Here is a 25,078-nt window from a genome sequence, read left to right as displayed (position 1 = left end):
TACCTACATACACTATTCCCTAACCTGCTGTTTGACTCTGAATATGACGTTTTTTTAGAAGCTGCTTTAGAAGATGAGCATTATTTTATTTCTTATCAATTTTGTTTTGACTTTAAACAGAGAAGCAGAATTATCTTTTTAATCTAGTGTGAAGCTGCACACGGACCAAGACAGGAAGTGTGCAGATGTGGCTTCCTGTGAACGGATGAGGTCTGAGAGAGAAAAAAAGGAAACTAAAACCTTTCTTTCTTGACTCCTTTGTCTGGTTACATGGTCTAGAAATCTAATAAGAGACACAGATCATCAGCCCAGATTAACATCCTTTGGTAATGAGAAAATATTCTAATATGACACAACACAAGGACTCGTGAGAAGACTGAGTGAGGAGATACTTTTAGTGTTAATAAGAATTTAACCAAGAAATAACAACCAACAGTAGTGCTCAAGAGGTTTTAGTTAGACACAGAGACGAGGAAAGGACATGAGACAAAACCTTCAGCCTAAAATAATAAACATAAAAAAATCACAAACACAAAACACATCACAATCACTGCATGGACACAAAGACAGCACCAAATCGACACTAACACACAACAACAGAAAACCTCACAAATGTGCACATTCATGAAGAACACAAAGAAGGACGAAGGGGGAAAGAAAAAAAAAACCAGCACACTGGGTCACACCTCAGAGGCCCGGAAATCAGCCTACAGAGAGGGTGAGAGAAAAATATCACACATGAGACATGCGAACATGAGTCACACTGAGCAAAGACAAAGCACAAAACTCTTTTTTATTCCTTTATTTATAAAGTAACATTTAAAAAAAAACAAAGAAATCCAAATCCCACATTCTCCTTGTTTCTTACCCTTAATGCCGTTACCGTAGTAACCAGCTGCACCGTACTTTCTGCCATCTTTTCCTGCAACTAAAAAATAAATTAAAAACAGATGTGATCCAATATAAATCGTGTTTAAAGCATTGCATTAATTGTGATTATGAGAGACTGAAAGATTGAGTGTGATGAAGGAGGTGGTGACCTTTACCTCCGTACGGCCCTTGACCTCCAGCACCAAGAGCTGCTCCATAACCTGCATTAAAGGAATAGACATATTATTATTAAATTACATAAATGTAAACTGTAATTATATTAAAGTTAAGATATTAGTAATACTATAATAAAATATTAAATATAAATGATCACTTAGGTCTGAAATATTTTTTAACTTCACTCTGACTTCAAGTTAAACCCCAAAAGAACAGAAGAGAAAAAATAATATGACATACACTGGGCCTTCATAACAACCACACTCACACTCACACTCACACACACACACTCACACACACGCACGCACACACACACTCACGCACACACACACACACACTCACGTGCACACACACTCACGCACACACACACACACTCACGCACACACACACGCACACACACACACTCAATCACACACACACACACTCACACACGCACACAGACTCACACACACACACACACACACACTCACGCGCACACACACTCACGCGCACACACACTCACACTCACGCACACACACACACGCACACACACACGCACACACACACACACACACACACACTCACACACACACAGTCTTCTCACCGTATGCCAGCTTGCCTCCGTTGCCTCCATTGCCTCCTAAACTGAGCTGCTGCGTTTCATACGGATAGCCATTATCACCTAACACACACACACACACACACACACACACACACACACATGATCAACTTCACACTCATCATTACATCTGTATAGATTTTAAACCATTTATTGTCTTTGATTCTCTCCAAACTGACCGTCCAGTCCGGCCGGAATGACTGGTGCTCCATTGTAGGGAAGCTGACCAGCTCCTCCGTCTGTACAAGAGTATACACACACACACACACACACACACACACACACACGACATCACCTAAATATCACATTACATTTATGAAGGCCTACATAAAGAGGACATACTGCTACATGAAGTGTGTGTATATGTACAGTAGGTTTATATAAAGAGCAAAGAGCGAGTGGGACACTTAATGAACTGAGTCAGCAGCAAGATGATTAGCCACAGATCTGTTTTCTCACAGATTGAGGCTGAAATTTTCTACAGATTTCAGAGGTTTACCAGTAACTGGTTCCAAGAGTCCACCATTACCTATGAGAGAAAGAGAGAGAAGGAAAGAAGAGGAAGAGAAGGAAGATGGTCTTGAGTATGACTCTGTATCAGCTGTAACTCATCCTCGGAAACTGTTTATGATTCTGTTCCAGCTCCAATCACACCTGAGGTGGGTAGTCAGGGGCAGCAAGGCTCTAATCATGTGGTTCAGGTGTGTTTAGAAGTGTGCAGTATAAATATCTGGATGTGTTAGAGATCCTCCGGGACTACAGAAGTGTTTACGTTTACATCTTTTACCATTTTCCTTTTTCATTTTTCCCATGAGAGTCTCAGGGCCGCAGCTCAGAGTCAAATCCTCAGGCAAATCTCCACAGAGTGGTTGTACATTGCTATTTGAATGACATGAGCAAACGTAGGCACACCTGTCTTTCAGGTACGATCACACACACTCGCACACACACATACACACACACACACACCCTTAAACACATCTACCATAATCTACCATGTGTGTTTACCAAGGCCTGCGTCTGCTCCCAGACCACCTGGTTGTCCCGCATAAGATCCACCGTAACCTCCTACTTTGCCTGCAGTGCCGAGACCAGCAGAAACCACGGGCTGACCTGCAGCAGTGCCAATCACCGAACCCGGCCCAGCGCCACCTGCAGACAAAAAAGAGTCCTAGAACCTGTGCAGAACTATAAGGAGGCAATGGAGTTTACACTTCTTTGAGGTCTCTTGGTAATACTTTAATCATATCACTAAGCTCTATAATAAAGTTTTATTATATTTCTAACCATATTTTGCAGTTTTGGCCTCAGAGGTAAATCCAGCACCAAGTCCAGCACCAAGTCCAGCATCAAGTCCAGCACCAAGTCCAGCAGTCGGTCCTAGTCCTGGACCTCCATAACTTCCAGCTCCAAACCCTTCATACACCACACACACACGTACACACGCACACACACACAGGCACTTTTTATAGATTCCATTTACTTATTTTTTTTCAAAGGTCAGCTTTCCTGCTGTCCTGCAAACGTCTTTATGTTTAGGGAAATCATAAGGCCTTATTCCACCTATGTAAGCACTTCATAACAACTGTACAGGCTCAATGGAGGCTGTTATGTCAATCTTATGTCTTCTCTATTTTATGATCTGGAGTAGAAGCTCAATAAGCTGCAAGGTTCGATTGATATGACGTTTTAATGTCATGTCAACAGATCATCAGATGGACAACAAAATTGTCCAAATTAGCCTTTATGACAGCTGTTGGAATAAGACTTTATAAACTTTTATTAGTCTTATGTTTGTTTAAGGTTGGATCTCAAAATCTTAGAGAAATGTTGGGTTAGATCTTACCAGCATGGGCTCCATCAGCCACCCCTGCACCATTGCCGAGCTCTGTGACATAATTATAATTCTCACTTGATTATAATTATGTCCAAGTGTTAATACCATGGCATGACAGAGCGTTATAAAGCCACAATCAGACTCACCAGCTCCATAGCCATAGCCATCGCCATATCCGTTAATGCCATATACATTGCCAACACCTGGGGAGAGAAGGGGGCAGATAAAAAAATCTCATGCAGATAAAAAAATGCTGTAGACATACACCAAGCACTTAAAGCCACTGTCATTAAATATATATGTAACACATCTTCATGATGTGTTATAAGCACATTCATAACATTCATATTCACGTAAAACACATATTCAGCATATTGTTCAGAAGTAATGCAAGTCATGTGTAGAACACATTATAAAGCATGCTTATGACTTTGCATTAAGAGATTTCATAACACATTATAACCTGTTCATAGCACAGTTTTATAAGTTTCACTTCAGGAAAATTACGATGTCTCATTTTTTGTCTAATTTTTCTTCACATCAGGCTTATGTCCTTCTATGTATAAGGAGTGTTACTGATGCAATATGTAAACTATATAAGCTAGGAGCACATGTATAAACTGCTTAGAAGTGGAAACATGTTGACTTAATCTTGTAGCAGCCTGCTATAATGCTCTGTTCCACATTCTAAACATTTATCCCATTAAAAACATTGAGAAGCCAAATGTGCATGTTATAATGCATTATAACAAGCAGTTAAACACAATAGACTAGATTGGATTAGAGAACTGTCTATCATAGTGTATTATAACCACCAACAGTATGAATGTATTAGCAAGCTATAATATTTAACTGCTAAATGTGAGAAGCCAGCTCACATGTTATGATGCATTATAACTTGATTATTTGATCTGACAATTCTGCTCATGAACGAAGTTGTATGCATGGAACTATAACAAGCTAAACACGCTCCTACTGGCTTATGTCCTTCTATGTGTAAGGAGTGTTACTGATGCAATATGTAAACTATATAAACTAGGAGCACATGTGGAAACATGATGTGTTAATCTTATAGCAGCCTGCTATAATGCTCTATTCCACATTCAAAACATTTAACCCATTAAAAACATTGAGAAGCCAAATGTGCATGTTATAATGCTTTATAACAAGCAGTTAAACACATTATGACACTCAAGCTCATACAAATACAGATTTACTGGTGCAGTATATAAATATATACGATTCAATATCACGTTTATGAACTGCTTAAAAGCCTCAACATGCTGACTTATGAAAATTAGCCAGAAAACCCACATGTCTGTGTTTCACATACGCCTTCACACGAACAAATTAGTCACTGTTTCCATTAGCGGTTTATAAAGTAAGACATGCACTCAAATACTCATGAAATCCTGTTGCTGTATCTGTAAACTTTGACCACTGACTCAGAAAGTACACACAGTGCTAATGATCACACACAGTAATGACCGCAGCAGAGTGACATAAACACATTAAAACACATTTTGTGCTTTGACACAGTGAATAGTGTCAGACATAAAATTAAACGCTTCATATCTTTAGTATTCACAGCTGTATAGATGTTGTGCATTTATAAGGTATTTATACACATTCCTAAGATTATTTATAAAAATGCAGCACACTTTCAGTAAACTTAAAGACCTGTTTACATGATGAAGTCCTCATTATAAACACATTATAACACTGTAACCAAAGAAACCCTGCGCTTATAGTAAAGGGCTTATAAAGGCACAATGTCTGTGGTATTGTTGTAATGTGTTATAAACAGAGCTTATAATGCATCCTGTTAACAATTTATTAGTAAATTATAAACATTATAAACATTACTATGAGCTGTGATGCTTTGACATGAGGCTTTTTAACAATGTGAATAACAGTGTTTGACGATCCAAAGGTATTTTGTTATGATGCATTATAGCTTGAAGTACAGAAAGTTTATCAGCATCTACATGTCACCTGACATACAACAGTCATTATATTTAAAAGATTTTAGTGTTCTATACAGTTACGATCTCTACTGGCCTGGAATAATAAACTACAGTACAATGAGAAACACAATTTTTTTTCCATCTATCAGAATCTGACTCAGACCCAGCCGAGGCGTAACAGAGTGTTTCTATCAGCACACAAAGTGTGTGGTGGAGAAAAGTTTTAATATGAACAAAGCTTTGGGGGGAAAAATCATCAGAAGGAAAAAAATCAACAAAGGAAAAAGTAAAGTAAATAACGTTACCAGTCTGTTTGCCCACTCGACCAGTTTGAGGGTATGTGCCTGGGCGAAGACCTGAAGCACAACATAAGAAGTGTTTATTATGATATGATGCTTTTAATGCAGTGATTGTTTTTTTAATCATTTGTATTCATATAAATTGTCTGGATGAAGATTCATCATTACTGCTGGTACAATCCGTACTGCTGCGTGTTTTAAATGTAGTTAATAAATAAAGTTAAGTAAAAATTAAAGCATGACTAGAATGGCATTGTGTCATCATATTACTCAAAAAACCATCAACCATTCATGTCAGACATTGAGGGGCGGAGCTAAGCTCTGACTGGGCATTTTGTCCATTATAGTTATGTTTTATGTTAAAGAACTCCTGTTCACACACACACACACACACACACACACACACACACACTCAGACACACACATACACACATACACACTCAGACACACACACACTCAGACACACACACTCAGACACACACACTCAGACACACACACACTCATACACACACACTCAGACACACACACACATACACACACACATACACACTCAGACACACACACACTCAGACACACACACGCACACATACACACTCAGACACACACATACACACTCGGACACACACACACACACACACAGATATACACTTCTTCTTTTAGGAAACGTACCTGCTCTGTAGCCGTTAGTCAGCCCTGCTCCAGGATACACACCGGGACCGAGACTGTATCCTGTCACACACAATTGTATAGATACACAATTAATACACAATTACTGAATTACTAATGAAATAAGAAAATCCAGCTTTGTTTGTTGCCGTGATCAGTCGGGATCCTGTGGAGCAAAACAGCACAGTGTGGTGTAGATGATGTTACTGCAGAGGATGGTGCAGAGGACTCGAACCAGATCAATTCATAAACCTCACTCTGACCATCCTGTGGGGAAAATGATCTACACTTCACACTAACATGCTTTACATCAGTGATCTCAAGAGCCTGTGGAGCAAACAAAAATAAGCACAGGTGTATGACATGCAGACGTGTGGCCGTGACATGAAATGTGACCAGAACAAAACAAAACAAAAGATAAAGGGTGAAGCTTCACTTGGTTCAGATTTTGTGCATAAGCAGTGGATCCACAGGAGCAGGTGGAGGTGGAGGTTTGAGTGCTGGTGCATTTGCAACTGGAGGCGTTTGTTTAAGTGTGAATATACAGTAGAGGATGATTTACATCTGCGCTCCACTGTTTTTGAGTAAAGATGCATTGGGTGTATGAATAGGTGTAGACACAGGTGTAGTAGCAGGTGCATGTGCAGGTGTAGTAGCAGGTGCATGTGCGAGTGCAGGTGTGGATACAGTGGCAGATGTTGATGCAGGTGTGAGGTGCAGGTATATTTGCAGACGTGTATGCAGGTGTAGCTGCAGGTGTAGGTGGGTTTTTACAGCTCTAAATTATCCATCATTAACACAGATCAGGGTGGTGTTTCCTGATGACTGTGTGGGATTTAGGACGTTAAAAACTCCACCCTTAGTTGCCATGCATTCAGCCTGACTGCTCATCACACTGTACAGTGCAGCTTTTACCCTGTTTAGTCGCTTTGGCACCGTTTCCACGGGATGGAGCTCCTCCTACACCATACAGAGAAAATCAGTACAAAACCTCCACACTCCTCTACCACTCTGTTCTACACTCCTCTACCACTCTGTCCTACACTCCTCTACCACTCTATCCTACACTCCTCTACCACTCTGTCCTACACTCCTCTACCACTCTGTCCTACACTCCTCTATCACTCTGTCCTACACTCTACCACTCTGTCCTACACTCCTCTACCACTCTGTCCTACACTCCTCTACCACTCTGTTCTACACTCCTCTATCACTCTATCCTACACTCCTCTACCACTCTGTCCTACACTCCTCTACCACTCTGTCCTACACTCCTCTATCACTCTATCCTACACTCCTCTATCACTCTATCCTACACTCCTCTACCACTGTCCTACACTCCTCTATCACTCTATCCTACACTCCTCTACCACTCTGTCCTACACTCCTCTATCACTCTATCCTACACTTCTCTACCACTCTGTCCTACACTCCTCTATCACTCTATCCTACACTCCTCTACCACTCTGTCCTACACTCCTCTATCACTCTATCCTACACTCCTCTACCACTCTATCCTACACTCCTCTACCACTCTATCCTACACTCCTCTATCACTCTATTCCACACTCCTCTATCACTCTATCCTGCACTCTTCTTTCACTCTATTTTACACTCCTCTATCACTCTATTCTATACTCCTCCACCCCTATCCTCCACTCCTCCATTTCTCTGATAATCCTCTTTAGATCCTGTTAGTAAATGATCTTGGACTAGTTTCCTTCTTGCAGCTACAGTATTTGCCACATAAACAATAAAAACATAAACCTGGATGATGTCAATTTCAAAGTCTTTTACTTTTATTTTTTGCTGCTGATGTTGGTCTGTAACACCAGCATCAGTAACATCTTTCTTTCTTTCTTTCTGTCTGTCTGTCTGTCTGTCTGTCTGTCTGTCTTTCTTTCTTTCTTTCTTTCTTTCTTTCTTTCTGTCTGTCAGTCTGTCTGTATGTCTTTCTTTCTTTCTTCCCTCTTCCCTTCTTTCCTCCTCTTCATTTCTTTCTCTTATTTTCCTTCCTTCACTTCCCCTGTCTTCCTTTCTCTTCCTCCCTCTCTTCATTTCCTTCGATTTCTTTCTTTTTCTACTTTTCCTTCCTATCTGTATCTCAGAGACGAGTGTGAGTCCCTGTGCTGTAATAATGAAGTGATGATTCGGGGAGGAGATTTTTAGCATAGTTCTCTTTCGTTCTTGCTCGATGCATCCATAATGTAATTAAATAAAAAGCTGCATTAATCATTACCTAAAACTCCATTAGAGACTCCATTAGAGACTCCATTAGAGACTCCATTAGAGACTCCATTAGAGACTGACCGTGGGCCGTAACCTACACACCAGATTATTCGTTAATGGTTCAGTGCAGTCACTCAGACTGACAACAACAATAACATCAACATCATACAACAACCGAAATAAATGACAACATAAAATATATAATAATGACAGATGCAGGTTTACCATTTCCTTTAACTCCCTTCACACTGCGTCCTGTAGAGGGAAATATGCTAATTGTGATTAATTATGACATCATCAGTGAATTATTTAACTCTTTCAAAAGAATTAAGAACTATTTTTTTAAATGTCTAAGGCTGCTTTTTCAGATGAAAATTTCTCTCTGCTTTGCTCACATTCCCCTTTTCTCACTTAACATTCTTTCTCCTTATTACCTTCTTCCATTATTTCTTTCTCTTTTGCTGTTTTTTATTTTATTTCTTGCCATTAATTGTTTTGTTTTTTCCTCCTTCTTCCTGCCTTTATTCTTCTTCTTTCTGGTTCTCTGTTTTTCTTCTGTTTTTCATGCCTCTTTCTCTCCATCCTGTACTTAATTTCTTATTTTTTTCCTTTGTTTCCATTTTGCTTTTCTTTCTCCCTCCTTTCCTTATTTTTTTGCTTTCTTGCACTCTTTCCTGTTCATCTCAAATGTGAGCAAAAACTGTTCAATCCCATAGGACTATGGCTAAGTAAACACTAACCTACACACACACACACACACACACACACACACACAGAGAGCAGAACATTACCGTTACTCAGAGCACCGTATCCATTCGGTACTCCAGGTGTTGGACCAAATCCTGAAGACCACAGAAACAGTTACCTTTAACATCAGTAAGACACTGAACACAGCGGCACACAGACACGCTTACATCATCAGCACACCATCACCTCCTAATACATATTACACAACATTATATTAAATACTGGTCTACACTAACAAAGGAAATGGCAAGTCCTAAAGCTGTAACAAACTAAAGTGTTTACTTCATGGCCTGTGACATCACTCATGTGCAGTTCATGAATGTTCCTAATGAGCAGAGCTGAGTGAGTGATGTCACACCCCGGGGTCACACCCCGGGGACGAGCTCACTGAGAACTCGTAAGCACCTACGTGAAACTCTGCAGGTCATCTGTCATTCTGATGGATACGAAGTGTGATGTTTGTCCTAGGTGTGTGCTAGCTTGGATTTTTTTTCAGCACCAGAGCAGCAAGTCACTGTAGTGAATCACTGCATTGTCCCTAAACATACAGATCTGTTAGTCGTTTGGTGCTGATGAGAAATAAATAAACTGGCCTCTGGATGGACAGAATAAAGTGTTGTTTTCGTGTTAGACGTGTGTGTGAGTGTAAGAGGGTGTGAGACCAGCTCCTGCTGTAGACCATGACTAGTATTTACTTTAACACAACATCTGCTTCCTGACCATAAAAACTAACGTTTCATTTCTCACAGACTGAACGAAGGGAGAAACGACGAGTCGGTGGTGTTAATATTTATGCCGTGAGACTCGGCTCACAAATCGTTTTGGTAATTAACCCATCGTTTAACTGGACTGGAATATTCATGTCATAATCTGTACCAGTGTGTAGACGAGCAATTAAACAAGACTTTCGTTTGTTTTCTGATCATATGGGACGCCGTCTAAAGTACTGTAGGTTCTGGCTTCAAGATTCAAAATATTCCAAAGAGCATTAAAGCTTCAAATTAAAGCTCAGAGTCATACAGATGAGAACAGAGATGAAACCATTACCATTTACTTTCTGCCTCTGTACAATGGGCAATCCTCCTCCAGCCCCATTACCTACACACACACACACACGGATTGTATTGGGGACAAAAGGCACGCAAACACACACACACACACACACACACACACACACACACACACACAGTTTGTATTGGGGACAAAAGGCATGCAAACACACACACACACACACACACACACACACACACACACGGATTGTATTGGGGACAAAAGGCACATACACACACACACACACACACACACACACACACACACACAGTTATGGCAGAAGAATGATGCAAATAAAAAGGAAAAGTAAACAGAAAACAGCCTTTAAAAAAAATGAAACGTTAAAGATGCTTCAGTCGTCCAAATTAAATTTTAACCGAGACAAATGAGCAGAAAAGTGGAGGTTCAATCCACAGTCAAAAGTTTCTCTAGGTGTAGGTTTCATCTCCTCTGCTGCTGCTGATGGAATCTCTGAAACCACAAGTACAGGACTTTCAGCCCATTTACAGAAGAATATAGACTTTTGATGTCCTATGTTTTAGATAAAGCAGAATGGACACCTTAAGAGGTGACACCAAGAGAGTGGAGATACGTCAAGAACGTGTTCAAGTCTTGCTTTCTTTCTGGATTAGTCTGCCAATCCAAACTTTATATCAATGTACAGCTGCTCCATCTGTTCCTCAAGGGTTCCTTTGTGCGTTCTTTGCTTCCTATAAGCATGCTTTCTAATTCTAGAGTGTTTCCCTCCAAAACTTTGGTCCTAGCCTTTTGGATTGTGATCTTCTCACCAAGACTTTTTCATCTGTAGGTCTTCCACTGGAGTTTTGCAAATATTCAACAGCAAACATCTGAGGTCCTCAAGTGTTCCTTCTTTTAGTTTTTTTTGTTTCTGTCTCTTCTTATCTCTGATACAGAGAACCTCTTTTGTATGAGGTGGAACAGAACCTATCAGGGTTCTATTTTAGAGACATGCAACATATAGCTTTAGGATTCCAGGTGTAGATGTTATAGCTCACCAAGATCTTCAGCAGCTGAGCTTCTTTCTGAAGACTCATCTCTCCAGGGCTCCTGGTTCAACCCTGAACACTGTCCTTTTCTCCATGATTGTAATGATAACAGACCCAAGTTTTGACTTGGCTAATATATGAACCAACATTTTTAATGTCACAAAATGGTCCAGATCTGTGAGCTTCATCCAAATGTTGGTCCTCATGCCAAGAAGTTGGTCGTCACAGGAAAAGAGAAGATCTTTAATTTTGCATAAATATAGGATGTAAATATGAAATATCTGATGATGATGATGATGATGATGGTTATGTGAAGGAGGAGTGAGAACTTAGACGGGTTCGGCTTTAGACAGCTTGTCCATTGGACCTGCTCGAACACAGCCCCATTCCTAAACACTACAACACCAGTTCAGCCAACAGATCCACTTTTGTTGTTTTCTTGCTTTGACAATTTTAGTGCATCACTCTCAGGATGGCCTAAAGCTCCAGCTACATCAAACTACATCAATCTACATCAAACCACATCAATCTACATCAAACTACATCTAACTACACTGCTCTACATCAATCTACATCAAACTACATCTAACTACACTGCTCTACATCAATCTACATCAAACTATGTCTATCTACATTAAACTCTATCAAACTACACCAATCTACATCAATCTACCTCAAACTACACCGATCTACATCAAACTACATCAAACTACACCGATCTACGTCAAACTACATCAAACTATACCAATCTACATCAAACTACACCAATCTACATCATCAATCTACATCAAACTACCTCAGTCTACATCAAACTACACCGATTTACATCAAACTACATCAAACTATATCAAACTACACCGATCTACATCAAACTACATCAAACTGTATCAAACTACACCGATCTACATCAAACTACATCAATCTACATCAAACTACTTTGATCTACATCAATCTACATCATCAATCTACATCAAACTACCTCAATCTACATCAAAGTACATCAAACTATACCGATCTACATCAAACTACACCAATCTACATCAAAGTACATCAAACTATACCGATCTACATCATCAATCTACATCAAACTAGCTCGATCTACACCAGACTACAGCAATCTACATCAAACTACTTTGATCTACATCAATCTACATCAAACTACACCAATCTACATCATCAATCTACATCAAACTACCTCAATCTACATCAAACTACACCAATTTACATGAAACTACATAAAACTACATCAATCTACATCAATCTACATCAAACTACATCAACTACATCAAACTATATCGATCTACATCAAACTACATCAATCTACATCAATCTACATCAAACTACACCAATCTACAGCATCAATCTACATCAAACTACCTCGATCTACATCAAACTACACCAATTTACATCAAACTACACCAATCTACATCAAAGTACATCAAACTATACCGATCTACATCATCAATCTACATCAAACTACCTCGATCTACACCAGACTACACCGATTTACATAAAAATACACTGATCTACATCAAACTACACCAAGCTACATCAATTTACATCAAGCTACATCAATCTACATCAAACTACCTCGATCTACATCAAACTACACCAATATAGATCAAACTACATCAGACTACATATTAAACTATTATATTCTTTGCTATTCTATTTATAGATTTTATTTATTTTTATTTTACACATCAGAGCTCAACTTTCAAATTAATAATCATATTCAATAACATTCAATACTCGTATTTGAATTACTAAAATAAATAATCTTGCATTTTTCAACTTTAAATTAATTTAAATGATACAGTTATTATTCATTACAGCTATTTACATTTTCCAGCTATTATTTATGGTATTTTGATTATTTGCTGATTTAATCCTTGAATTTTTAAGATTCTTGTCTTTCTCCTTCTTGAGCTTCAGTTTCAATGATAGAAAGATTTCATGTAAAAAAAAAAGAACTTTTTTCACGTTGCTTTCTTAAAGCAAAAAAAAAAAGAAATCATTAAAAAATGAGGGTGACACTAAGTACATAGAGGAAGTAGAGGAAGTAGAGGAAGTAGAGGACATAGAGGAAGTAGATTAAGTAGAGGAAGTAGAGGACTTGGAGAAAGTAGAGGACATAGAGGAAGTAGAGGACATAGAGGAAGTAGAGGATGTAGAGGAAGTAGAGGACTTGGAGAAAGTAGAGGACATAGAGGAAGTAGAGGACAGAGGAAGTAGAGGACGTAGAGGACATAGAGGACAGTAAAGGAAAGGAAGTTGAGGGTAGAGATTTACCGTTGATGGTAAACCCTGGTCCACCAGGTGACACCTGTCCTGCACCATATCCTGAATCACACACGTGAGTAGATAAATTTACATTGAACACACACACACACACACACACACACACACACACACGATGCTGCCATGCATTTCTGTGTGAAAAAAACGACTGCTGTTTGGAACACTTAAGTGATGTGGCTTAAAATATGAAGACGCTCAGATCCGACGTTCTCCGACAAACAACCAGGTGAAGCGGTGCGACACGTCTGCAGTGACAACACACAGCAACTACACACAGGTGCTTTGGTTTATCATTATCGGTTTCATGGAGAACGCTGGACATGATGGTGTCTGGGGTTCAAAGGAGAATCAAAGGCTTGTGTGTGAACAAAAAAATGCAAATGTGAGTGATTCAGAAAGACACCCAGTTTTGTCCATACACCTGCAGACCAAAGCGTCTTCTGTTTAGAGCAGCGAGGTGACGGTGACAGCATGCAGTAAAACGTAAGGTGTGGTTAAGACTCTTTATAGACAAACATCACGGAGACAGAGACCAGAGACAAACAGACGCCCAGATGGTTTTTTACCCGGTTTGGAGGCTTTAGTGCCGCTTCCTGTAGGTGTGCCTCTTCCTACAGCACCTACCGGTGGCACACACAGGTACTGTTACCTACAAACTCTCAGAAAGACCTGAAGACTTGTAAAGTCGGCATATGGAGACATTCACACTTTCAGGGTTAGTGATTTTTTTAATAAAGACTCCTAGAAGGTTTGTGCTGAGACCTTTGAGGAACATCAGCAGGTTCAGGTGAAGCCATCAGGATGTGTAGAAGATGTAAAATAATTAAACTATAATACAAACAACTTCATCACAACAGTCAGGTTTAGACTGCAGTCTTTAAAGACTACAAGATCTTCCAAATAAATCAGATGAGATCAGATCACACACTGAAGATTGTTTAGAAGAACATCACGCTTACATCATCATTGTGTGTTTCTTTTATCAGCATCACTAAAGCTGACCTGTGGGTTTGCTGCCCTCCTGTTGGAAAATCCATCGGAAATTTCTGTCCCTGTCTCTCTGTTTGTTTCAGACACAAGAACATAAAAACGTATTAACTCACCGCGTGCAGCAGCCGGATAGCCACCAGCACCGTAACCTAAAAAAACAAGATTAGGAAATGTGAGCAAATTAAGTTTTCTTACATTTTTGTTACTTCATGACATCATGTCAAGCTGCGATCATTTTATTTTGTTTCATTAAATTTTAAAAGAGGGGAAATAAATAGTGTCTGAGGAAGAAACATCAGTTTATAGCTGTTATAACGAAAGGGAACTGGTTTTACAGACATTCTGCTAATATAACTAATATTACATGGAAGTAAAATGTGGATCAGGATTATTAAAGCATCTGTTTATTAAAACAAACAAACATTTATTTGTTAATAAAATAGAAAAAATCCTAATTGTTGGTGAATTGCTGTTTAAACTACGGTGGCCGAGAAGTGCAAAACACATTAACAAATCTGAAAACAAATTAACAAGTCAGACAACCCAGAAGAGGTTGGTATAGTTTGTGAATGGAAACTTACCATCATCGGACGAGACACCTTTCATTCACCTGTATATCTTTAATGACAGTCGTCTTGTCCAATGATCGGTAAGTTTCCATTCACAAACTATACCTACCTCTTCTGGGTTGTCTGAATCGGTGCACAAAACACATTAACAAATCAGAAAACACAATGACATTTCAGACAACCCGGAAGCGGTTGGTATAGTTTGTGATTGGACAAGACACCTGTCACTCAAGGTATACATGAAGTTCAACAGTCTGCCGCAGGGAAAAGTTGGAATGGATGGATGGAATGGATTACTGTGGATTAATTCTGTTATTTTCTTATATTTAAACGGAGAACTTTACACATTACACATAAGATTCCATACCTGTATATCTTGAGTGACAGGTGTCTTGTCCAATGATCGGTAAGTTTCCATTCAAAAACGATACACTACCGTTTCTGGGCTGTCTGACTTGTCGTTGTGTTTTCTGATTTGTTAATGTGTTTTGCACTTCTCGGCCACTGTATTAAACCTTAATTTTATAGTAAAAGAATCCGGAGTGACAGATACAGGAGCGTCAGTCACGTCCGAATGGGAGACGTTTTTAATTATCGGATTCACTGATAAACTCCTGAACAAGGTGATATTAAGAGAATATGTTTGATATAAGAGACAACACACTCACCTGGCTGATATCTGTAGCCATTATTGTATCCTGGAAGTAAAGCAGACAGAACTTATACATTTTGCATGAAACTACAAGACTAGGGAAAAAAAACAAGAACTGGAAGTTCTCTCACCTCGTCCTGCCAGGCCGTTCCCGAGTCCCAGTCCTGCTCCCAGACCGGCACCTGGACACAGGGAAAGCAACAGGATGCGGATGTGAACCACGTGCTACACTAAAATCCAGCATTCACACAGTGTCTGATATGTACCGTATCCTCCGAGAGCAGTTCCGTATCCTTGTTTCAGTCCAGATCTGGGGGCGTATCCTAGTCGTGAGATAAAACAACACACATCATTCATTATAATTTCACCTGGACTCTCACCTTCACCGGAACAGGTTTAATGACATCATCTCACCTCCAAGGTAACGACCGGCTGCAGAAGAGATAGAAGACAGAGAACATCATGAGAGAGAGAAATAAAGAGAGAAATAAATGTTCACAAATAAGGTGGCTGTAAGGAATCAGAACTCTTACGTCCTGCTTTTCCAGGCTTTCCTCCTGTATAGACACGGCTCTGGGGAACTCCCACTACTACAGAGAGGGCAAAGATACAATAAACAGAAAAATAATGAACGATGAGAAATTATTACCTGATAAATAAAGCAGTGTGAATGTGTTGGACACACCAGAGACAAAAAAAGATCCAGTAATTATCCTGGTAGTTGTCCAAGCTGTTAGAAGTGTTGCTAGTAGTAAAGTACCAATCCCAGATCTATCACTGCCTGAAATATCTACCTGAGAAGGTCGCTGTCTAAGAGAGAATTAATGGAATATCTGATGCTCTAACAATTATCTCAGAAATCATCCTCATGATCTTCTATCACTACTGAAATACTGTAAATACGTATCAGAATGAAATGACCGATGTCACTGAGGCTGAGATAATTACTGTGATAATTATTGAGATAATTACCGGGTAATCAGGGTACTGGTGTAACTTACAGCTGAAATCACTGCTGTAGTAAACACTGAGATAACTGCTGAGATGATTACTGGAGTAAGTGGTGAGATGATTACTGCACACTGAGACTGATAATGAACTGTGAGGCTTCTGAGATCAAAACTGAGATAAATACTGAGATAACTAATGAGATAATTACTGGAATATATACTGTGATCATTTCTTTTTTACATTCATTTTATTTACTGGAATAAGTGTTAAGATAATTAAAGGCCTACTGAAAAAACCACTGAGATAATTACTGTAATCAGTCAGAGGATTCCGTACTAGAATAATAAAGAGAGGGTGTGATAAGTGAAGGCTTCTCAGTAGACTGTACACATCCCAAACCCTTACCTTGTCCAGGGAACGGTCTCCCCAGCCCTCCAGTCGGACGCCCGACTCCTGGTTCAAACAGTAAAATGAGTTTATTAGTTAAACACGTGTCAGATGTCAGATTAAAAGTGACACAGTGAAAGATTTCTTCTAGGGATTGAGGTGAACCACAGTAAGACGTCTCTGGAGACGCAACCTTGAGCTACTTCAGCACAGAGATGAAAACACTGCACAAGTGCATGTGATGTTTGTATTCTCCTGTGAGCTCAGACCTTCTCTGAGCGTGTCTCTGATGATCTGATGTTCTGGCGGCCTGAGCTGAGCCACGTACTGAGTCCAGCACACGCCACCAACAGGCTGCCATTGATGCACACAGAGACAGACAAATGGATGGCCTCTATGTGTGTGTGTGTGTGTGTCTGTGTGTGTGTGTGTGTGTGTGTGTGTGTGTGTGGTGAATCAGATCTCACGGCTGCTCGACACATTTTGACCCGTCGTGCCTGAAGCCACATCACAGCAGCACATGAAAGACGTAGTGAGGTTTTTACTTTGCAGTTACATCATCTGAAAGTGTTCAAGTCACCGAGCAACTTGACGAGTTAATCCACTTCCAAAAGGCAGAGTTTTTGTTTTGTTTTTTATTTAGTTATCAAGCAGATCACAAATCTGATGTGGAATTGTTATGAACTGCTTAAAATCTTTGTAAGAGATCAAACTTCATTATTACATTAATCATGAATGTAAAATTCAATTTAAAGTAATTGTTCTAATTAGAGACCAGTGGGTGTGGCCTAATATACTAATGAGCATGTTGTGATTGACAGTCAACTGCCTGTGACATCACTCCAGGCATCACTCCAATTTCTACAACAGCTATGCTCGCTAGATTAGTTTTCACCTGATGAAGTCATTCTTTTTTGCGAGATCAGCGTTCAGTTGCTAAATTATCATTTCATTACAAAACAATTGTTAGTTTCAAAAGTAAATGTTAATGAATTAGATGGACTTATTTTTAATCTTTAAAAGATTTTATCTTTAGGGGTTTTTTCAGTTTTAATTAATAATTAATATTTTTTTTTAATTATTATTACTACAGTTTGAACTATAAAGTTAAACATATAAAATACACCATAAAACATTTCCTATAGAAGATTTTATTCCTTACAGGTTCCCCTGTTGTGCCTCGGTGTAGAACCACAGCATGAACATCTTCCTTTTAATGAGAACTTACAGGAGAAGAACTTCTTAAAAAGAATCCACACACCTCAACAGTTCTTTAAGTGTTTGGGTTCTACACAGAACTTTACGTGTACTGCCAAATCTCCACACTGTCTGAATTCAGTACCAGGTTCCTAACAGGTTCTTTGGATGGATGGATGGATGACCGGATGGATGGATGGTTCTAGCGTACTAAAGAAAAAGCATTTTTTGAAAGTTGGCAGAGTTTCATGGAGAACGTTAAAGGCTTCCGAACAGAAACTTGGTGTTCTGTTAAATGTTTACTCTGAGCTCTGCTGCCCACAATCCTCTCGTCTCAGTAACTCACTTCTACTTCTTCAGACCTTCTTCACTCTCAGCGTAACCACAGAGTATGTTAAAGCTTGAGAGGTGCTGCACCTATACACCAGATTAGTTCACGTTCTTCTTAAGAAACCAGTCAGGAGTTTATACATGCTGGGTTTATTTTCAGTAACGTGGTACAAACATTTAACAGAAAATGATTTATCTGTTCAGAAACTTTAAACGGTTCTCAGTAGAACACTACCAGCTTAGAGAAAACGCTCCGTCATTAATCCATCCATGTAAATTACTCATGAGGAACCTGCCACTGTAATCAGACAGTGTGGAGATTTCACTCTTACTGCTCTGTTGTGTGGAGATATTAAAGTCACCTTCACTGCTCTTCTTAAAGCCTCTGCGGGTTTTATTTACCCTCTCTAACAGAACAGCTAAATAATACAGTGAAAAAAACATTTTTTTTCAAGCGTTCAGTGGATGAACTGATCACCTGATGAAACCCTGAGCAGAACTCATCAGTTACATTAATATCTATATATTTTTTTATAAAAACAAAATACACTTCTATTTCAACATATTTTGATCTTGATCTTTTGATCTAGCAAATTATTAAAAACTAAACTGATGCTGTGAATTTTGCAGTTCGTAGGAACTTTATAAAATGCTTTTTTTCCTCTGTAGGTAGATGAGATGATCATCTCGCCTGTCTGATTTATAAAACTTCATTAAGCCTTTTCATCTGTTCATCTGTTCATCTGTATCTGACCAGGATGAGTTCCTCCTTCACTGAATCTTACCTCCTTGTAAGCTGTTCTGCACCAGCCACAGCAGCAGCGACGTCTTCAGGAGCGCCCGAGCCAACATAGCAGCCAAAAGCCCAGACAGACACACAGACAGGCCAAGAGACAGAGAGACAGAGAGACAGACAGGTGATGAGACTAACTTAAGGAACAGCACTAATGGTCAGTCTTGGTGTCTGTGTGCCTTTTAAATATTCTCAACCTCCTGGACCTTCCCTCCATTAAAGCCCTGCCTTCTCCCACACCATTGGGCACCAAGTAACCTGACCACCAAGTCCACCTCTTCCTCTCCTCTTTATCCTCCTCCTCCATCAGGCCAGGCATCCAGTCCTGCAACAGCAGCCACTATCATCACTCCTGTCTCCAGAACAGAGCAAAGAGATGGATATAAAAATCTCATGTATAAATCTTATGTCTCAACGTCTTCAGATCTCAAACGTGTCATAATTCACAGGTGGAAGCTTTTCAGTCCAAAAGGTCACCCAAGGTCACGTTGCATCATATCCTGACTACAGCTTTCCTTTCTGAGACACTCTGAATTACTGCAGAAGCAAAGTATACGAGTCGTGTTACACAGTTCTAACACCGTCTTCAGTGACATGGGGTTGTTGGGTCTCTGTGAAGCTCGTAGCTGATTGTTTTCCTACAGCAGCACCTCCCTAAGTGCTTTATCCTTCCTCTTATACCACAGCAGTTTGCCATTTTTATACATTAAGAATTGTGTTTAATGTCTGTGAGTCAAGTCAGTTCCTGTTCTCGCTCAAGTTACGGCTTTGTCACATGTTACACGTTACACTTCTGCCATCAGCGGGTAACAGGAGAAAAAATCTGTCACGTGATCAAGAAACCGCAGAGTTTAACTGATACAAAGTGCTGACACTAGAGACTCCTTTCATAAATCTTAACGCGCATTTCTGTTCTACGTCCCCATGAAGCTGTTGCTATGGAAACGATACCGTATCAGAACGAGCACGTTGATGAAAGTTGCAGCTGTTCGACTGAGAGTTAATCGATACCTGACCACCAAACAGAATCCAGAAAATTTCACTAAATGCTGTTTCATCCACGCACCTCTGCGACAAGATCCCTCTATGTCTAAACTTTAAAAAGGAACTTTGTAAACAGCAGAAAGGAAGAATACAAGTGAGCAGGACGTGGAGACGCCCAGCGTTTCACATTAATCACCGTTAGAGGACAGAAACTGGCTGAAGTCGTATTTAAAGAGCAGTTTATGGCTTGCTCTGTGTTTCACTAGTGACTCTGGACTGTTTGCACACACTCTTTATTCTACGGTTTTAATAAACAGCCCTTATTAATCAGAACAAACCAGACGTTGTGTTTGGAATCCTTCAGAGTTGTTTTTTAATGGTGTAAATATGAGGAACTGTAGGAACACTCGGCTGTAGATCAACAACAAGAAGAAACAACACCGTGTTCCTGTCCCTCGTGTAAGGTTCTCCATGAAGGGTGCCAATAATTCTGGAGCACATTGTATATGGTTTTAAATTATTATCTGTTCTACTATTTTAACCAATGATTATTTGTTGATTTGTAAAATAATAATAATAACAATAAAAAAGATAAGCATATGCCATGCCCTACAAAAGTATTGGCACCCATGTCAAGAATGTAATGCTGTGTTTTTGATGTGATATCAAGATTAAAATGACTCGGGAACCCAGTGGGCGGAGCCAGCGCAGCGGGACCCGGTCCAACCACCTCACATGTGGTGTATATGTCCTGTACATGTGCAGGTGTGATGTGAGTGACTCAGGAATGATGGAAAAAGACACAAAGCTGATGCCAGAAACACAGATGAGTGAACAAACCTACACACTCTCCGACGCTTATAGGAAATAGTTTCTAAAGTTTCTGTGCACTTAAATGAACACCCAGACTCAGACCACAAACCACCCAGAAGCCCTGGCACTGGAACATACACAAAGCCGGTGGGGTGAAGCCTGAGGCCTGCGTGTGGAGGCTGTTAATGGGCAGATGTGGCGTTTCTAAATATCCCACACACACGCTTACACACAGCATAAGGGAGACAGAGCGAACTGCACCAAGCTCAAATAAACTCAGCACGCTGATGTACTCTACATGTGTATAATGTACACTGTGTGGATGTATGCAAATAATATCGTTACAAGTTCTAGTGGGGATCTCGACATCCCAACATTTCCGTGTGTGTGTGTGTGTGTGTGTGTGTGTGTGTGTGTGTATCATCACCTGGATCACAGCTGTGGTCGTAGCACGATGGTGTGATGGCATGATGGCGTTCTGCTCAACAGAGTGCAGCAAAAATGTTGACGGGACACGATGTCTCACAAGCGATTTCTCTCTGTCGCTACAGGAACATGCTCATGATAAACTCTGTTCTAAGGAACACTCAATTAACCGTTTATTACATTTTCACAACTGCAGGTTTACTGTATATTAATTAGCTCATTTGAATATGTTATCGTTTCTATAGTAACACATTACACATAAACAGACTTTTACATTTCTTAATCATCGATATGGTGATTATTTAATTTACTGTTTACAGAAGGAGTCTCCAGTGTCAGCACCTTGTGGCAGGTAAAGCCATAACTCATAAACATCGCTCCCTTCTGGGCTACTTTTTTTTTTTAACCTATTAACATTAAGAGAGGGAAAAAAAAGACATTCAAGTCAATTCTAGTTTATTTGTTTAGCGCTTTTTACAGTTGACATCGTCTCAAAGCAGCTTTACAGAACATAAACATATAACAGAAGATTATTATAAAGAATAATATAAAGATTAATATAATACAAGATTCATGATTAATATTAGATAGATTTAGTTCACAATGTGTTTGTATTTATCCCCAATGAACAAGTCTGAGGTGACTCAGGTGACTGTGGGGAGGAAAAACTCCCTTAGATGGTAAAGGAAGAAACCTTGAGAGGAACCAGACTCAAAGGGGAACCTCATCCTCATCTGGGTGACACTGGGGGTGTGATTATAAATATACAGTCTGATAAATGTTGTATTGATGAGGAGATGGTTGTTGTCCTCAAAGACCACATGGAGTTGGATCTCCTCTTTAGTATACTGTAGCAGAGTCTAACTGGAGCTGGTAGATCTCTAGATGCCTCAGGATTCTCAGAGTCATTCACATCTCTGTGGAGGTCCAAAATCTTCATCGCACGGAAGACGATCAGAGCTGGTACAGTTTCTGGATGCCTCGGGATGGGTAGAAAGAGAGAAGCAGTGGAGAAGGATTAACATATCTGCTGTTCATAAAATGTGCAAGTCTGATGTAATAGTGCACAATATTATGGGATGTATTATGTATACGCCTGACTGATATAGCATAAGTGAGAACAGGAACTAAAGTGTTTATGAGATGTTTCACATCATTATTCTATATATTTTATACATCTAAAGGTGATTATAATCTGTATAATCTGCATAATCTGTCCATCACAAGAACCTCCTCTTATTTGTTTTTTTTAGACAGGTAGATTCTGATTCTCGAACATTGTCTGGAAGTTATTTAGTAAATAAGTGCAGCCAGTTCATTAGACACGAGGCAGATGGACACAGCGGTGTCACTTTAGGACCTGAGAGGGTTAGTAAGGACAGAGGGGCTGCTGGAGGCTCGGAGCAGGGGCCAGACGAAGGGGGGCTTCCAGACACCAGCTACGGCCAAAACATACCCAATACATTTATACAGAGAAGCAGCGGATGAGAAAAATGTCCCAGAATGGAAAAATGAGTCAAAGTAAGCGAGGATAAAGAAAGTGTGTGTGTGTGTGTGTGTGTGTGTGTGTGTGTGTGTGTGTGTGTGTGTGTGTGTGTGTGTGTGAGAGAGAGAGAGGGGCATATTAGCTCAACTGACACAAGAATGTGAAGCTCATGAGAAGCACTTAAGAGGAGGAGGTGGACATTATTCACACAGAGGATGATGTGAGATGTGCTGCCACTGTTGAGCCCTTTAGCAAGGCTCTTAAACCTCAGTTCCTCAGATGTATAAAAAATGTGTGTTTATGTAAGTCGCTCTGGAAAGGGAGCTGAACCAGGAAAAGCCAGGAGTTTGTGATAAATAACGTAAGTGTAAATTATCTAAGACAAACTTTCATTAGTACTGAAGCGATGGACATGTGAAACATGGGGGTGGTGGTGTCAGGGATTTCTTGTCCTTATTGATTCACTGATTCCACATTTAGCAGAAGAAGCAACTTCAAAGTGAACTTCACTATTCAAACAAACTCCACAGAGTTATGTGTCAGAGATGATGGAAACATTTTAATCCAGACATGAGCGATAAAGTAGATCAAAAGAACAGATTTTAGCAAAAAGTCAACAGTAGACACGGCTGAGTACTGAGCAGGTTCATAAACCGTGCAATCATCTCCTGTGTGGTGCTTTTCTCTCAAATATGACGTGACACTTGCTGATATTCTGTACAATACAGCGCCATAACACCTGACTCTGTTCACACACTCAGTGTAGGACAAGTCATTTAAAGGTAATAATGCGACATTGCACCTGCTGCTAAGGAAAGTGTAAAAACTCGCCACGTGGTGGTTAAAAGAACACAACGCTGTGATGTAGTAAAGGTTTCGACACAGACCTTCATTATACTGTAATAACACTTTTTATAAATGCTTATAACAATATATCAAAGTCAGCTTAACAGCAAAGTTTATAACAGCTGACATAATCTGGAATAAGTTTGTCAGTTGATGCAGTTTTTAATTTAAGTGTAACACAAATATGTTTCAAGTGAACTGATGTTTCATCTGTAAAACAGATTGAGTTTCAGTGGTTCTGTGGTTCTCCAAAAGAAAAGGTTCTCAGAAGCCCAGAACAATGTGGCTGTTGCAGCACTTGCAGTGTTTAGACTCCAGACTGTTCAGTGAGCTCTGCGTTAACACACATGTTCACTTGGCTCTGCTCCGAAAACCAGAGCTGTGCAAATGGAAGATTTCTCTCGGCTCGACCCGTCCAGCGCCCCGCTGATGCACTCAGACAGGGACAATATTGATGGTGGATTGTTCCACGTCTGAGATTTGCCCGGGTGTCTACGACCTACAAAAAAAAAAAACACCCCAAAAACACACACAGTGTCTATGTCTAACAAAGAACAGAGACATGAGGAAAAGGAAGCGCTGACAGGCGGCGATTTCAGGCTTCAGTGTCAGGTGCTCAGGTCCCGTGTTCAAACCCACGCTAGCTGTTTACTCTGCGGTTGAGTCAGTGTTGTGTGCAGGTCACACAGAAGCGCTCTGTTCCTCTCAGACGTCCTGCCGGACTTCCTGATTTATGATTATTATTATTTACTATTACACCTCGGAGCTGCAGTGACAGTCGTACAGTTTATACTGTTAGTGTTTCTGTAGGAACCTCCACATAATGGTGTGTGTAGGCACTGATCCAGAGTCAGCACTGAGACCTGATCCACATCTCCACAACAGAGAGGTTACTCTTCATGGCTT

The 25,078-nt window shown here is 39.9% G+C and overlaps 1 protein-coding gene across 8 annotated transcripts; it reads right to left on the bottom strand.

Moving 5' to 3' along the window:
• Positions 1 to 377: 377 nt before the first annotated feature.
• Positions 378 to 19,776, bottom strand: LOC132861230 (uncharacterized). 8 transcript variants are annotated; one of them, XM_060892646.1, is made up of 26 exons: positions 19,610 to 19,776; positions 17,316 to 17,363; positions 16,493 to 16,549; positions 16,374 to 16,391; positions 16,226 to 16,282; positions 16,091 to 16,141; positions 15,976 to 16,005; positions 14,852 to 14,887; positions 14,315 to 14,368; positions 13,740 to 13,790; positions 10,438 to 10,488; positions 9,435 to 9,485; positions 8,869 to 8,898; positions 8,654 to 8,737; positions 7,330 to 7,374; positions 6,418 to 6,477; positions 5,755 to 5,805; positions 3,629 to 3,685; positions 3,492 to 3,533; positions 2,933 to 3,061; positions 2,654 to 2,797; positions 1,825 to 1,884; positions 1,631 to 1,708; positions 1,047 to 1,091; positions 869 to 928; positions 378 to 707 (listed from the first exon to the last, which is right to left on the bottom strand). In XM_060892646.1, exons 1-26 carry the CDS (start codon positions 19,674 to 19,676, stop codon positions 703 to 705), a joined length of 1,461 nt encoding a protein of 486 aa, XP_060748629.1. In that variant the 5' UTR covers positions 19,677 to 19,776; the 3' UTR covers positions 378 to 702. The 8 variants fall into 8 exon arrangements, with proteins under 8 accessions (XP_060748629.1, XP_060748630.1, XP_060748632.1 ...); XM_060892647.1 differs by lacking the exon at positions 3,492 to 3,533; XM_060892649.1 differs by lacking the exon at positions 8,654 to 8,737.
• Positions 19,777 to 25,078: the final 5,302 nt, after the last annotated feature.

Source organism: Tachysurus vachellii, chromosome 18 (genome assembly GCF_030014155.1).
Source record: "Tachysurus vachellii isolate PV-2020 chromosome 18, HZAU_Pvac_v1, whole genome shotgun sequence".
Taxonomy (NCBI): Eukaryota; Metazoa; Chordata; class Actinopteri; order Siluriformes; family Bagridae; genus Tachysurus; species Tachysurus vachellii.
Note: the sequence above shows the minus strand (reverse complement) of the source record. Positions and strands in the feature narration are given on the sequence as shown.